Here is a 15,746-nt window from a genome sequence, read left to right on the forward strand (position 1 = left end):
TTATTTGCTTCATTGGAGTCTGTAACGGCTAACACGAATTTTGTACGACATTTGCCGAAATAAATCGCCCTCCAAACGCAACTTTGGCAAAGTTCAACAACAGGAAAATTGAATCATTTCTCTGTTTTAAATTGTCTGCATGTCGTTATCTGACTCACTGGTATTTTTCTCATGTTCCTAAATTTGCAATTTAGTTATATGCGTTGCTCGGCTTGCCTGATAAAGCAAAAAAGCTGTAAACATGAAGTAAAGGGGAAAAAATGAATGAAACTATTTCCGCCTCATTGGTTGGCAAATATTTGCAACATTTGTTTGCCTGACAGAGTCGAACAGAGATGGGTATGAAAAGATTCCCCGAACCCCATGACATTTGTGAATAGATTGTGGAAATGTATATTCAAATGCCGTGCACCGGGGCGTATGCTTATTAATATTATTACAAAAGGATTCTTTATGTTATTTTGCAAAGTGAAACGTAGGAACAAAAAAATATAATTTAACCTGAGTAGCGGGGTCAGCCAAATTCCAGTCTGTGTGTCATGGCAATACATACAAACAAGAAAAAAAAAGGATTTCATCCTGAATTTGCAAAAATTCCATTCAGACAATTGAACTCAACTAAAGTGCTCAAAAGTTTTCACACAAACCCTGAAACCCTGAGTGAAACTGAAACTGAAGCCAAACGGAATCTGCCATGAAATGCTGGCCAAACAAAAGGCCATGAATCAAGCTGAAGCCCAGGACCTCTGACCAAACAGTGATACCCGTTTTGGCCATGGAGACATATGCCAGGGGAATCTTCCTGTCCCTGCCTCATATCCCTTCCTCCTCTTCATCTCTAACTAAAAGTGATTTGCACTCTCGACTTTGTTGATGGTCCTGTGGATAAATGTTGGTCCTGCATTGACGAACTTGTTGGACACAGAAACCATTCCCCTTGGCCACCTCCCGTTTCCCCCATTCTTTCCCCATTGTTTTGTGTTGTTTGTCAGAACTAACTAATGACTGAGAGGATTATCCTTCCTCTCTCACCAGGCATCCTGTTCGTTTTGCATATGGCATTTATGGCAACCGATGTGGGGCGCATCAGGTGCATAAGTCACATGGATATCATCGAGGGAAGTATCCTTGTTGAATTATGATTAACCATTTATGGAGCGCACATCGTAGGGTTTATTAGATAGTATGTAAAATTATACCTCCAGAATGAATGCAATTAGAATAAAACTGGAAATAAAATCAGCAAAAGTATAAGTTTATTCTAAGAAAAGGCGCAGTTTATAACAAAAAGGCCCATGTGGGTTTTAATACATGTATGTACATATGTAAGACAACACTGAGAAAGATGTTTGCCTCGTGTCTCTTCTGATAAGTTTGCAAAAATGCTCAAAACAAATTACCCTAATTGGACTGATAATAAGTGATGCCTGTTGTCAGAACTAGCTATGGCTATATAAGCGAGTTGGAAGTCTTCAGTCCGAGCTATATTCAAAACGAATTTCGGTCAGTTAAGATATCGACATGAAGATCCTGACCATTTTTGGCCTCACCATGGTCATTTTCGCTTGTCAAACGTTGGCAGCTGAGGAAGACCTCGAGGATGATGAGGAAGTTGATTGTCCTCCTGATGACAATGGTGGCGACACATCTGGTAGGGTATCGGATAAACTGTGCCCCGATTTCCAACATTTACGAAGCTTGATGGATCAAGAAAAACTCCAAAAGCTGATCCAAGTGCATTACAACTGCGATGGAAAATTCCGAAAGGCTATGCGCTACTATAACACTACTGGATTCGAGCAGGTCACTCAGCAGCTGTCCGACACCGATGCCTATCAGACCATCCTGAGGGAGTTCGAGAACGCCAGTGTGTATACTGTGGATATTGAGAGCGTGGCCGCAATCTTCTACTGCATCATCCTTCCTGTACAGTTTCCGGATAACGATTGTGATTGCAAGTCGATCAGAGGTCATACCTTTGTCAACGATGTGCTCGACTTGATGCCCCAAATCGAGGTTCACAACTATATTGCGGCTTCCCAGGCCAACGGCACAAACTTTGGAAATTTCACAAAAGCCGTCACCTCGAAGGAGTTCCAGGCCACTCTGAAAGCCAATATTGTGAGTAGATTTCTGTTTACTGTCTATTTTTTGAATATGGTTTCTAAAAATTTCTATTTTAATGTTGTAGAACAAGAAAGATGTGATTAAACCTCTGCGCACTCTACGCCGTAAGGGCTGGGATATTCCGGAACTACTCAAGGGCATGCAGACCATTTTCACCTGGTGACCTGGGCCAATTGAAACTGAAGCCTCTCGCTTTTATATGTAAACCAAATATAGCAACAAGTGAATCCGAACAGCTCCACATGGGGCACTCATTCTTTCGTGTTTGACACCTGGGCTGGGAACTTGAAAATAGGCTGTGTGGGGGAGTGGACAACAGAAGGATATACTGCCCACTGTGCCCGGCAGGACGTCAAAAGTTTTTCGATGGTCCTTTTCAGCTCGCTTCGTTTATAATTGTCAGCAATTTGTAACTGCAGCGGAAGTGTCAGAGAGAAACGGAAGGAAGGATTCGTGTTGGAGATATTTAATCGACTTTCTCTTTATTCCCTGAATACTTACTCACAGTTGGTTATTTAAAGGTCAATTTTAACAGGGGAACTTTCAAAGGATTTCCATTACTGGCATAGATTCGTGGAATAAAGCTGTGACTTTTAATTAAAGTCCTGGGACACTTATGTCAAAGTATGTGAAATAGATTTCCTTAGAATCTTATTAAATTGCAAAGCTAATTGAAGCAAATGTTTTCCTCAAATGGTAATTTATTTTCCATTTGTCACTTTGGTGCAATATTAAACCATTCCACGGATAGTTACTCCCACTTTGGCTCTAAATACCCATTTTTGGCAAGTCCCAGCTGGGTATTTGATTTGCCATCTATCTTAGGAGCATATTTGGGTCCTTTTGGGTGGGAAGTGGCTTATTGAATGGTTATCACAAAATTTCTGGCCGCTTGGCGGCACTTGGCAAACGAATTAAGACTCGTTACACTTTCATTGCTTGCGCTCAATTTACGAGCTGGCAGCTGTCGCTAGGAAGCTCCTGCCATAAGGACTGCCTCTGCCACCTTTAACAAGGACTCGCTCTCTCACTTTCTGTGTACCTTACCTATGCAATCGTGCAATTTGAACGGCACAAATGCCTGCTCATAGCAATTGATTTATGCCTGCGACGTGACTTCATTTCGTAGCAGGATTCGTAGGACTCGCAGGCAGGAGGACGGTGTACCGCACCTGTTGTCGCCTTGCCTCTTATTAAATTAACAAAGTAACAACCCCACTGCTCTGTGGGTGTTTGTGTGTACTGCTGGGCGGGCGTGCTTATCCTTAGCAGGCCAAATCCGATGCCATTATGCATTATAACTGTATAAACAAATCGTGTGCGTGCCACCGCCTCCCCAAAATACGTGCCTCCTCTGCAGGATAACAGGAGGAGTGAAAAAAACCAATTCCTCGGCCTACGAGTCCCCCGGCTCGTGTGTCAATCAAGTTAAATGTTAATGAATTACTCGGCATCCGAACAAGGACATGCTGACAGGACGAAAGCGAATGATGCCGACAAGTTGTTTTGCCTTTAACACACTTAGGCCGACGGTAGCTGCTTCTTGTGGTTTTTTTGGAATTAATATCCTAATCCTGCACAGTGTGCCTAGTCGTAGCGGGTCATTTTAATTTTTAAAAAAACACAAGAACTGGTGGATTTCTGTAGTTTTGATATCTGTTTCAATGAAAGGACTAAATTATTTGTTTTTTTTTTTGGGTATTTTTCAAGTCGAACCTCTCTGGCACTCCAATTACTCTCGGTGATGGTCAAAATGGTGAAATGTTTGGCCATCTACTTGTGAGCCACAACGTCTGCCTGTCTGCCTGTCTGACGTTTTGTTTTTTTTTTCGTTCGTCCTGAGGGACGAAACAAATCGTTGCATATTTTCGTGAGCCAGCCATTTCAGCTTTTGCAAAAGCTATATATGTATATACAATATATATATATGTATATATACACATTGTGATTTTTACGGGGATAAATGCGGGCTCTACGTGTCATTGAATTCATTACGCTGTCAGCTGGCTTGTTGGACGATGTAGTAGATTAAACCGCCAGAAAAGCCAAACAAAAATAAATAAAAAAAACGTCCAGGAAAAGCATTTTCTGATTTTTTTTTTTTTTTCTGAATTTTCATTCAGAAATGAAATAGTTAATTACCATAAATTTCTATTCACATTCCATATAGCATATGTATAATATTTACACAAATTCATCAAAAAGTCATAGGAGTTTGGAAATTAAACACTTTTTTACCCACGAAGTGTTCTTCTACATCAGAAATAATTGAACAATTTGTTAATTAAACATTATAAATGAAGTTATAACCTCTCAATAAATATTTATTTGAATAAAATAAAGCTTACATTAAATAATATAAAGAGCCCTTAAGCCAATTTCTAACGGAAAAAATTTCACCAGAAGCTAAGCTACAAAAAAAGGCAAAACTAATTAACGAAAATGAGGCCTGTGGTTTACCGAATTAAAAATCCTTGTTGACCTGTAATTGACTCTATAGGTTTAACATAATTTGAAAACCCAATTATAATTTTAATTGAGCTTTAAAACCTTTTCTACTTAAAATATAAAATAGATTTTGTAGGATTAAATAAATGCAGGCTCCACAAGTTGTCTACAAATGTCTCGTTGCCAAGGGAAAAGTGCAATTGAATCGTGTATCTCTGCCAATTGCTGGCCAGATTTGCTTTAAAATTTCATTACAGTAACGAAGGGATTCTCTTGAAATAAATGCAATTTAAAAGTTGATTGATTTCTACCAACAAGTGCAAGTTCCCAGCTCACCAAGGACTTCAATGGAAACAAATGGGAAAATCATTCAGAGTTGCTTTCTGCACGGAGAATGCGAAATATTTTAAGGATATCCGCAGGCTGATCTGCTGCCACAATCTGGTCATAACTACTATTCGATTTCTATTACTCACTTTGGGTAGATGTAAGTATTGGGAATTCGATCCGTGCTGAAATGTGCTGAAATAATGTGTTTCGTTGATAAAACTTTTCCCCCTCAATGCTCCCATAACAGTTCAGATTTATGGTCGGAGCTATCAGTGCTCCAATAAGTTCCCTTCGGCGAAATCGGTAAGTGAAACTGCACGGGCCACTGGCCATAAATAAATTTTTCGTCGTAGTATCGGCTGGCAAATCTCATTACCCGGACACTCTCTGGGTCCTTTGGCGTTGGGTCCTCTGGCGATGGATTTGTACAGTTGTCCAGTTGAAATAAAAACCGAATCCAACCGAAAATCAGCTTATCTGTAGCCGCCGATTGGCCAACACAAGTGCCATCTTCAGTCGCTGATAAATTATAAATTTCAGGAGAAGATTTCCAAGTGGCCATTCAATCGGCTTCGCACTTTTAACGAGAATGCTTTAAGTGAATATTGCGGCTGGCAATAATATATAAATTAATGGCCTCCACATGGTGTGTGGACGAAAAAAAGGATATAAATCCTGGAAGGATACGGAAAAACATCGTTTGCTGGAAGGGCCACCAAAAATGGAAGACAAATATTTTTTTATATTAATGAGTTGGTTCAATTCAAGAAATTATTTTCATGTAAAATGATTGAATATACTTAAAAATTCACTAAAATATAGTTCAGGGATTAAAAACTAAAGTGCAGCTGATAACTTTTATGGTTTAAAATCACTTTTGGAAAATATTCTGTAAAATTTTTCGTAAAGCCATTTAAAGTGTTTAATCCCTATGATACCTGCAGGTGAAGTGCCATCAGTTATTTGCCCCAGATATGAATTATTATCCAGCTTAAATTTGCAGCAAACTTAATGGCCGACTTAAATTCCATAAATGTTTAACAAGAAAAACGGCAAATAATTGGCATCACGCCAGAACAATTTTCGCAAAAAAAGCCATAAGAAGAATGCCGGCTAAAAGGCCAGAGACAATGGCGAGGAAACTGTAAAGTCTGATTTGAACACTTCCTCTGGCACAAGGACATGTATAAGTAATTATAATGAAATTGGAAATTTTTGGCCGAAATGATCAGCTCTTCTTTTTTTGCTTTCCATGCAACGACCACTAACACCAGCACCACTAAGCCAACAAACAAAAAGTCCCATTCATTGGGGCATTGAAATAGTTTTTGGCCCGGAACAGTTGGTAAGATGAGTTCAAGTTTGGCAACTCCTGCCAGCAGGAATATTATTATTTTTTCTGTTGACTCTTATCTCAATGCCTCGGCTCTCAACTAGTTTCCCTGGCGTTGGGAAAAGCGTTCTACCCAACCACTCTGCCCCTCGGCCATCTGGAAAGTAGCCATGCGGGCGTTGCTTTTCCTAACCAGCGCAAATATTTTAACCTACAGGCCAGGACACAAAAAAGTAAAAAAAAAGAAACCATGGGGAACAGGGCAAGCAAATAAATGTTTTCGAGATAAACTGGAGCTTTGTGTGTCGTTTTGGGTGCTCGCTCTTGCAGATTCCCCTGTCCAGCCCGCACACAAGCCACCCTGCCCAACCTCCACCCTAAAAGTGACCTCTTAAAGCCACAACGCCCCCTTAAAGCGTTTGGCACTTTACATGCAAAACGTTAAAAATTTTGCAGCATGCCTCGTGGCGTTCGACCGATGCGGCGCGATGTCCTATTCGGACTCTTGCCCCGTTTATATGTTGCTACGTGACTTTGGCACGCGTCGCGTTTCGTCTGCGGACCCACGGTCATTTTCCATTGTTGGTCATTAATTTGAAGGCAAGTGTGTTTGGGGTTTGGCCAGGGCGAGGGGGCTAAGATGGGCAGGGTCGGGACGGGTCCGGGCCTTTCGTCACCAAACCGCACACGTATATTTTGACGACCCTAAAGCGGTAACAGGGTGACCAAGAATGGATTTGATCCGGTTTGTCGGACGTTAAGGTAAAAATGTATGTATTTTTAATAAGTCTTATTTAATTTTTTAGTTTCGTTTAGTTTTTTTTCATAAAGAAAGCAGCCATAAAACTTAAAAAACCCTATTTTAAAAAATATATAAACATTTTAAGTAGGAAGTGTTTTAAGTTAAATTTTAGAGATAAAAGTCTTTACATAAACAGAGTTAAAGACTTACTAATCCTTTTAGTAACTCTTTAAATTTGATTATTGCCAAAGATGCTGGGATACCCTGTATATCAATTTACTATGGAAACCACTTTGTCATCCGACTCACGTACAGGACACACGTATGCCAGGCAGTCCTCTGAAAAGGATTGTCCACGCTTTTGGTCAAGTTTGCCGCCCAGATCTTGGTCCTTGGCCATCGGCGCGATTAGATGTTGTGGCCTGGCTCCGCCCTTGCGGTCATGTTCTGTGGACTGGGCCAAGTTGACCGTCTGGTCTGGCCTTAGCCAAAAATAAAAGAGCACCGGCAAAGGGATTGTATTTCGAGGTGTTGGGCAGCCAGCGAGTGTTAAAAAATGTTTTAGTAGCGCATTTTTGAGGTTAAAAGCGTGGACGTGCTGCCAGAAAAGAAGGATGCAGGGACCAAGGTGGCGACAATGGCGTTGAGTGCCGAAAGGGTCCAGGGGCTGGGCCAAGAGAGATTTATCTAGCCCTGGTGTACGTGATGGCAACAATCGTGTCAACCGCTGTCGGCCAGCGGCATGAATTATGACGAATATGTTCGAGAGTGTGTACTGCACGAATGTGTGTCTTGTAAATCTCGGCCAAATCTCCGACAAGAAAGACAAATAAACTGCAATCGTTGGGGCATAAATCCTAATTCAAGTTTGATTATCTTCCCCTTTGGGGTTGAGCTCAGAGTAGGCAAATGGGCGAGTGGCTTCGGGGCAACCCGCCAGCTGCAACTGGACGAGGGGCGAACAAAAGCTCTCAACCCCATCGTCTTGCTTTGAATTCAAATCCCAGGCCCAGGTCTCCGGTCTCCAAGTCCCAAATCCCAGGCGAGCATTAACGAACATTTTCCTTGTGCCTGCCTGCCTGGTGTATGTCGATTGAGTCCCAAACCTTTTGGATAAACGAAAGTCAAGCCAAAACCTAGGACATTAAATCCGTGCAGCCATTAACATTTACGATTTCGCATCCGGAGGTCAACCAATCACACACACAATCCATATACATTGGAAAAAAACTACCTTCCCTAGGAATTAATATCTTAAAAAAAGTCCTTCAGAAAAGAGTGACTTTAAATCAAATTTTTGTTAGAAGTTTCTTTATGTACTTTATTGCCCTTGAACCCCATAAGTTAGGCTGACTCTTTAATTATTTCTCCTTGTGCCTTCTAAGCCTTCCCCGGAATCCAGATTGGTCGGCATTTAGTGGGCAACATCAACTGCAAACACATTGTGAAGAAAAATGTGTGCGTAGTATGGCATCCAAGAGGATGCAATTCTGGGAATCGAAAATACCAACATGTGCCGGAGAGGACGAGAGGGCTCTCCAGTCGTTGGTAGTTTATCTTGGACTTACAGTGCAGCCTGGTGACCAGTTCAGTCCTAGATGCCCAGCTTTCCCCGGGCTTCCGAGTTGCCTCCGAGATCGACTTAATGGGCCAGTAGACCGGAAAGCGACCAAAGATTTGCGCCCAAACAGCACAACGTCTGAAGTTTTGCATTTTAATAGGCTCCTAACTTCCACCCGTTTGACCTGTATTTGTTTATTTGGCCCGCAGCAGATGGGCGGGGGAATGTGTGTTCATTGGCCAGGTGTGGCTTCCATTTCGTTCAGAGATTTGCATCCGATTGCATTTTCAAGTTGGGCAATTTTCAGACCAGTGCGGACCAGGCACTTAGAGTCGTTCAATGAGCCGGAAAATTCCTCTCTCTTTCTGGACTTTATCCTTCGCTTAATAGTTTCTAGCAATTGGTCAATATGTCCTAGAAGTCCGAGACTAATGAGTCTTTAGTTTTATAGAGTGTGCCATACGATGGGAAAAAGTGGGATTTGTTGAAAAGGATTTGATTTTAATTAATATAAATCCCCTCAGTGCTGACATTTTGATTTAAACCGCAAAATCGCTGGAAGCTGAATTGAAGCTTATAATTGAAACTAATTAATTTTCGGGGATTCTGGTTTATTTTCACATCAATCATAGTTCACATCTATCATACATATATATTGTGCGATGATTGCTGTGGAGAACTCTTTCAACAAAGTCGGCTATTTGGTTAAATTTTAATGACTCAGCCATTTGGCTTGATGTGTGGGCATCATCAGGAGCACCCTCATCAGGATCTCCTGCCACAATGCTGGCGCCAAGTCACGTTCTCGCTTAGATTCTCTTGGCTTTCTCAACGATTCTTTTTTCCCCCACTCTCTCTATATCTCTATACTTGTATATGTATATTCTTTTTTTCGTTTTTCCCCGTTTTTAGAGGGAGATTCGTGACGTGACGAGTTGCCACGCTAATGCACGCCCTGCAAAGTATGCAATAAATTTGAGGAATGTGTCTGTGTCCTGGCAACACTATACCTGCTTGTGCCCCTGTGTGTGCTTGGCTGTGTGAGTGGGGATAAAACGAAAGGATCCACTGTCATCTCTATCATAAACATTAACAGCTTTTACTCACTTCGCGGCAGTCGCTTTTTCACAAAAGCAAATACGAGCATCTAGGAAACTGCGATTTTTCATAGGACTCTTCCCCTCTGACGCCATCCAGTGCCGCAAACTGTTTGCTTAATAAGTTCCTGCCGCACTTTCGGGGCGCCTCTGTTTATTTTCAACCGTTCTGCGAGTGCAACCACATAAAAGCCAAGCTGCGAAGCAAACAAACAAAGCGCAAAAAATCAGCCTCGAACGCCAGCCCTGGGGTTAAGTCCTTGGGCCAACATCTTTGCGGTCGCTGTTGTTGCCGACCTCTCGACATGCCCGGCACGTTCCTATTCGTTTGAAACTTCAAGCTACCGGCAAGCAAAAATCAAATTCAATTAGCCCAAGACACGTGGACCGTGTAGAAAAAATTCCTGGGCTCCAGGTAGTTTCAATTTTTCCAACCGACTGGCCAAGAAAACTTCTAAATGGGTTAGTTAACTCTTGAACTTGTATGCCTTTGCAACTATTTTATAAACGTTATTTCAGGCGCATTTCGATCTGAGGTAATCGAGCGTGGTTATTAAGTTAATTGAAATATTAAAGTCAATATGTAATCTGAAATCAATTTCGGTTTAATAATATAAATGGATGAAGGACAAAGGCACAATTCTGATTAAAAATATTCATATAAAATTAAATAAGAATTCCCTGGAAATCCCGACTGTTTGCTAAAGACTCCCCGAGTGTAAAAATTCGATTTATGCGTAGATATTCAGCTTTGGCTATTAAGCTTTTGTAATTTGCATATATGCCGACTCACGGAGACAGACCGGCGGCGACACTGGAGAGGCATCCGCCGGTATTCAATAAATATGAAACTCATTCATCACTGTCAGCTTAAGCTGCACCCGGAGCACCGGAGCTCTCACTTTAAATCCGCCGTAAACGCAGCGCTTAAAGTTCGGATAAAATGCCAGATATCCACATATGTGGGTGTATTTGCTTGTGTGTCTGATGGCTGTGCTAATGAAATATAGCCCATCCTTCACGTACATACATATATAGCCAAATAAACACAGAACCCTCATCAAAATTGCGTATACGCAGTGTGGGCCCGTGCAAAATATGTACCATCTACTTATCGATGCTGTCAATGAATTTCGTTGGCGAGGCGCTTAAATTGAAATTTTTCTTTCGGCCAATTGCAGGCTTTCTCCAAAAATTCAAATTTTTGAGAAGCAATTACGCGCTGGGTACTTTGATGTGGCTGCTTAGAAGCTTTGAACTCATCAAAATAAAATGTAAAACAAAAAACGAAAAATTAAAATAAATAACAAAGCAAAAATGTCCAGAATGCAGGCGAAGGCAGACTTAAAGCCTGACGGAAAATTCTTGGAGCTATTTCCATTTTGAATATCTACCACATTGCCAGTTCGGCCGTCAAGGACCAGGGAGCGTCAAGGTTGTCCCCTTTTAAGCGCCTTAATGGCTAATTAAATGAAATTGAACAGGTCCTCGCTTAATTGCCAGCACAAGCAGGTGTATTAAAAATTAATAAAAAAATAAAGTTCAAAACGAAGCTCCACCGACAATGCTTAATGTTTATGAGCCTGTATGGGGTGCTACAAATGCTTTTTATTGACTTGCCACCGTAGGCCCCATGGCCTTTAATTAACTTTTCGCAATGCCGCGTTGCCATGAAAACGGATTTTGTGTGGAAAAACCGCCGAATACGCTCGGGGAAATGAATTTTTAGGAAATGAAAGGGGTTTAAAGCGGTAACAAATTTTAAATTCCCGTAATTCCATGGCAGCTATGTGGCAGTGTGTGTCTGTGTGTGTATTTGTTTGGGCGTACCACATGGCGTATGATTAATGCGCCTCTCGGCGCTTCGTACATTTCATTAAATAAATTGTAATTTATCAAAAGCCAAGCGGGACAACGCGACTCCCCACAGCCCACATCCCCACAAGCCAAAAGCAAATCAAATAAATTACAGACAAGTTGAAAAACTTTGACCATTAAATGCCCTAAACCAAATACGGCCAATGACGACTTGTTGTTTGGTCCTTTCTTTTTTTTCGGCGTTGTTGGTTTGCTTCTCTATTTTATTCGTCGACTGGCCGGTTGTTGTTTTTATTTGCCAAGCATTTCATTGCAATTGATTTTTGGTGTCAGCTGCACGCTCAGCCAGAGACAGACATGACCAGGCCCACTTCCGATCCCCCGAAAATTCTGTGGTTGCGGCTTAAGTTTGTCGGCAAATTGAAAACTTTGTTGGTTAACTTGTCCGTGGAAATGGCAACCGAAGCCCACGGTGAGGGGCCAACGCCACCGGAAAGTGGAGAGTTGGAAAAATAGCCCAAAACCCTGGGCACATCAATACCACATTCCTTTGCCTCCGGCTCCCAATTCTTTCACTCTCTTTCCCCATTCTGGGCCCATCGCCATTCCCCAAATAAACAGCAAAGCGGACAAGCCGCCAAAACCAGGGGCTAGATCACTTTCTGAGGCTGGATTTCGGCCCTTTTGGGCTGATTGCATTAACCAACAAAAATAGACTTAAACAATAACAAAAATCAGAGCAGAGTCACAGCTGCGGAAACCTCGAATGTAAATACTCTGAGATGGCAAGTGTTTGTTTTCTCACGAAGAAAAATAAGAAAAATATTTTAAAGAATCATAGGTATTAATGGTGTGGTTATTTTTATAATCATTTAAATAAAATGATTAAAATATTAAATATATAACTACAGGGTACCAGCTTCTAAACTTTTTTTTAGAACTATCTTAAAAGGATTCAAGTGTTCTGTCTAAAAATATCCCTTTTCAAGGTGGCCAGAGTGATTTCCTTTTAATATAAATAAATAAACAGTCGGTTGGCCGAAATGAAAGTTGTGGACGAATTATTAAAAGTTTCAACGCAAAAGCTACTTAGACTTTCCCCAACTTCTCAGACACCAGCGTGGCATTTACTGAACACCGACGGAGTCCTGGGCGGCGGATGGACCTGGGCCACTGTGGGCTCATCATCCAACTGGATGTCCGTACTGGAGAAAGGAGAGGCGCCTGTAATCTGACCGTAACGCGGCTGCGAAAACCGGATGGCAGAAACCCGTTCACGCCAGGTGTACCAGAAGTGCTTCGTGTAGCCACCGCCACCGAACTCGAAGATCATTGGATTGGCTGTCGGGATAGGGCATCTGTCCACCGGTTGGATCACACTTAGCATCATAAGGCTCCGCTTGTTCTTGCGGTAGAAATGGAAGCGCAGAAACTGCAGTGGAAACATGCTAACCAAATCGAAGCATTCGATCTCAGGATCCACACCATAGCTCAGAAAGTCCGCTTTATCTCCGCACTTGCGGAAAATGTCGCAGCCGAAAAGCAGCCGATTGCAGGTGAGACCAATGTGGTATTGACGCAGTCCCACGCCCCGACTGTCCACCATGGTAAAGGGATTCTCCACCAGAACCGGCTCGTAAATCTCCTGGTACTCGGCTAACAAAACTTTCTGCACTCGAAACATACCCGTCAGCCGCAGAAAATGAAATAGCAATGACTTTGGCTATAATTTAATTGAAACGTCAATCAAAGTTTTGCAGCTCGTTTGTCGTCTGGCTGTCAATTTGTTTGCTTTTATTTGAGAGTTGAGAATATTTGCATCACCGCCTGCTCTGCTCTGCGGCTCTGAAAACTATCCGGATTCCGGACAAGTCCGATTACATCTTAGACATAGAAAATGCAAATCACTGACCATCCGGTGTGATAAGTTTTAAGGCTGCATTTGAATTTAAATTGGTATTTGCGGAGGAAATCTGGGCAAGGATCTCGATGAAATACGTTCAGCTAACTAGGATCATCTAGGCGCCTAAGTTGTGTATATAACCTTTTTGAAATTACCTTGATTTCCTTATAATTTTCCAAGCTGAAATGTTCAAATATTTGTCAAGGAAAATCCATTTCGCCAGCGCTTGACGGTTATGAATAGAGTAAACTTTGTCGATTTTCGTATTAAGGTTAATTTTATTTGAATGTTTCTACTTTGTCAGCTGAAGGGTGTAGAAGATATATATACAGTTTTTTTGTGCCATATTGTCACTGTTTCTGTTCGACATGGTAACAAGTTGCCAGCCATAATCTTGGCTTATGACTGCCACAGTTCACTTTTTCTGTTACTCTGGCTCTGTCATGGCAAACACTTTTAAAATATTCTGATTTATGACAAACTTTCACCGCCCGCTTTCAACTTTTCGCAGTTGCCATTTGGCACTTTCCATTCCACTTTTTACTTTCACGTCCCCGATGTCCTTGCGCTTCTTTTCTCAACGGTTTCAGTGCAATTGGTGACAAAAAAAAAAAAAATAGAAAACTCTGTCTTGGGATGGAGGATACAGGATGCGGGATGCGGGTTGCTGATTCTGCTCACTTTGTCAGCCATTTAATTTAGCCGCGCTGGCAATTGCAACTGCAACTGTTGCGGAGTGTTGCGGGCAAAGCGGAAAAATCCGGAACATCGGGGGCATTAGGCAAGGAGTTATAGCGCAAAGTACTGTGTTAAGTGGCATCTTTGCAGTTTTCAAAGCAATTAGTTTCAAGAAAATAGACGAATAGTTAAGCATAACTTATGGCCTGATACTTTCCCGGTTTCAACATTTCCATGGCTTCGTCCTGGTTGTTTTCTGCTAATTTTCCAGACAAAATTCATCTGGACAGGCTTCACAGCCCGGCTGAGTAATCCTCCATTGATTAAGTGCGCTGAAGACCAAAATGGCAGCCTGTCACAAATCACCTAAGACACATGGCCCCTTAATGAATTCGTAATCGTATCCTCGTATTCGTATTCATTCTCGTACCACTACTTGTATCCAAATGAACGAATGTCGTTTGTGGCCTGGGCTCGTGCAATTGAGGGAATTAATTAAAATTTTCTCGTTTGGCATGTTTATGATGGCACTCTCAATTAATTTCAGGGCTCGTTGGGCTCGAGAGCATCGGATGTGTTAAGGACATCGATTGGGGTTTATGCATGCAAGGTTTGGGAATATGTTGATCGGAGAATTGCAAAAACTTGAACAATGTTTTGAGCCTGAATGTCTCAAGAAGTGTGTCAACGGTTTATAAATATCTTTTTAGTCTAAATCCCCCGCATAAACCCATGCTTCACAATTAATTTGGCATTGTTGCTTTGCTCATGTCTTTGGGGCAATTAATGCCTTAAATGTGTTTCATTGTCTCGATCATGGTCTTTTCTCCTGTCTGCCAACCGTTTGCACATTCAATTTAATTCGAGCCATCTAAGCGCTAATGGTCATTGGCTTAAACATTACCAACAAAACTGCAGTCCTCCCCCATCCCTCAACCCGTCTGTTAGCTCTGTTGTCGATTGGTATCTGGCTCGCTTGCGCTTGGCCTAACACCTGTATTGTTCTTGAGTGCAGCAATTAGGTAAAATCAGCCAAAGCACGCACGTGTGCACTGAGATTTTTTGTGACTTTTTTCATTGGGGCTTCGATAATAATAGGTAAGACTTACAGTCTTTTTTGTACACCTCTTTTTTCTCACTGCATAATTTCAAGCATGCTCGTGTGTTGGCTTGTTTGGTTGCTTTATTACCGCTTTTGCAACGTTTCATTGCAAACGTTTCACGTTTTTATTGTTAAATGCGGCGCAACATCAAACATAAAACATAAAACACGGCAGCAAAAATGTTCACATGCTCGGTGGGTTTGAAAAGCTGTGGCTCTACGGAACCGGAAGTGGCTACGAATTGTAGTGCGGATGTTGGATAGTAACATACACACACACTCGCCCAGGATTCAGTGCTTGAGTAGGCCTCTTTGTTGGAGATTCGTCTTTTGTGTGTTTTGTGGCTAAAATTGTAATATCAAGCTGGGCTATTTGGCTTTGTTTTCCTTCTTTTTTTTTACGTCTATTAGCTTGGTGGCCATAAAAGCACCACGGAGCACCGCATGACAAAAAATTAAGTATACGCAGTGGAAGTGACTTAATTTAATGACGTAAGTTGCATACTTTTGGCCTCATACTCATGATGGCCGTAATGTAGAAGTGTAGTAAAAGCCAAACTACTTGCACCAAAAGGTCTCAGGATGAGCGGCGTCCTCAAAGGTAAAC

General features: G+C 41.7%; 2 protein-coding genes across 2 annotated transcripts; one reads left to right on the forward strand and one right to left on the reverse strand.

Annotated features, from left to right (window-relative positions):
* Positions 1-1,476: 1,476 nt before the first annotated feature.
* LOC108132911 (uncharacterized) lies at positions 1,477-2,360 on the forward strand. Its single transcript, XM_017252495.3, has 2 exons — positions 1,477-2,121; positions 2,192-2,360. Exons 1-2 carry the CDS (start codon positions 1,522-1,524, stop codon positions 2,288-2,290), a joined length of 699 nt encoding a protein of 232 aa, XP_017107984.2. The 5' UTR covers positions 1,477-1,521; the 3' UTR covers positions 2,291-2,360.
* A 9,984-nt stretch (positions 2,361-12,344) lies between these two features.
* LOC108132924 (uncharacterized) lies at positions 12,345-13,280 on the reverse strand. Its single transcript, XM_017252507.3, has one exon. The coding sequence runs from the start codon at positions 13,138-13,140 to the stop codon at positions 12,565-12,567; it is 576 nt and encodes a 191-aa protein (XP_017107996.2). The 5' UTR covers positions 13,141-13,280; the 3' UTR covers positions 12,345-12,564.
* Positions 13,281-15,746: the final 2,466 nt, after the last annotated feature.

Source organism: Drosophila bipectinata, chromosome 2R (genome assembly GCF_030179905.1).
Source record: "Drosophila bipectinata strain 14024-0381.07 chromosome 2R, DbipHiC1v2, whole genome shotgun sequence".
Classification (NCBI taxonomy): domain Eukaryota; kingdom Metazoa; phylum Arthropoda; class Insecta; order Diptera; family Drosophilidae; genus Drosophila; species Drosophila bipectinata.

Coding starts and splice junctions, on each gene's coding strand:
- LOC108132924 (XM_017252507.3), bottom strand. CDS start 13,140: ATGTTTCGAGTGCAGAAAGTTTTGTTAGCCGAGTACCAGGAGATTTAC.
- LOC108132911 (XM_017252495.3), top strand. CDS start 1,522: ATGAAGATCCTGACCATTTTTGGCCTCACCATGGTCATTTTCGCTTGT. Junction 2,122..2,191: donor CCACTCTGAAAGCCAATATT/GTGAGTAGATTT, acceptor TTAATGTTGTAG/AACAAGAAAGATGTGATTAA.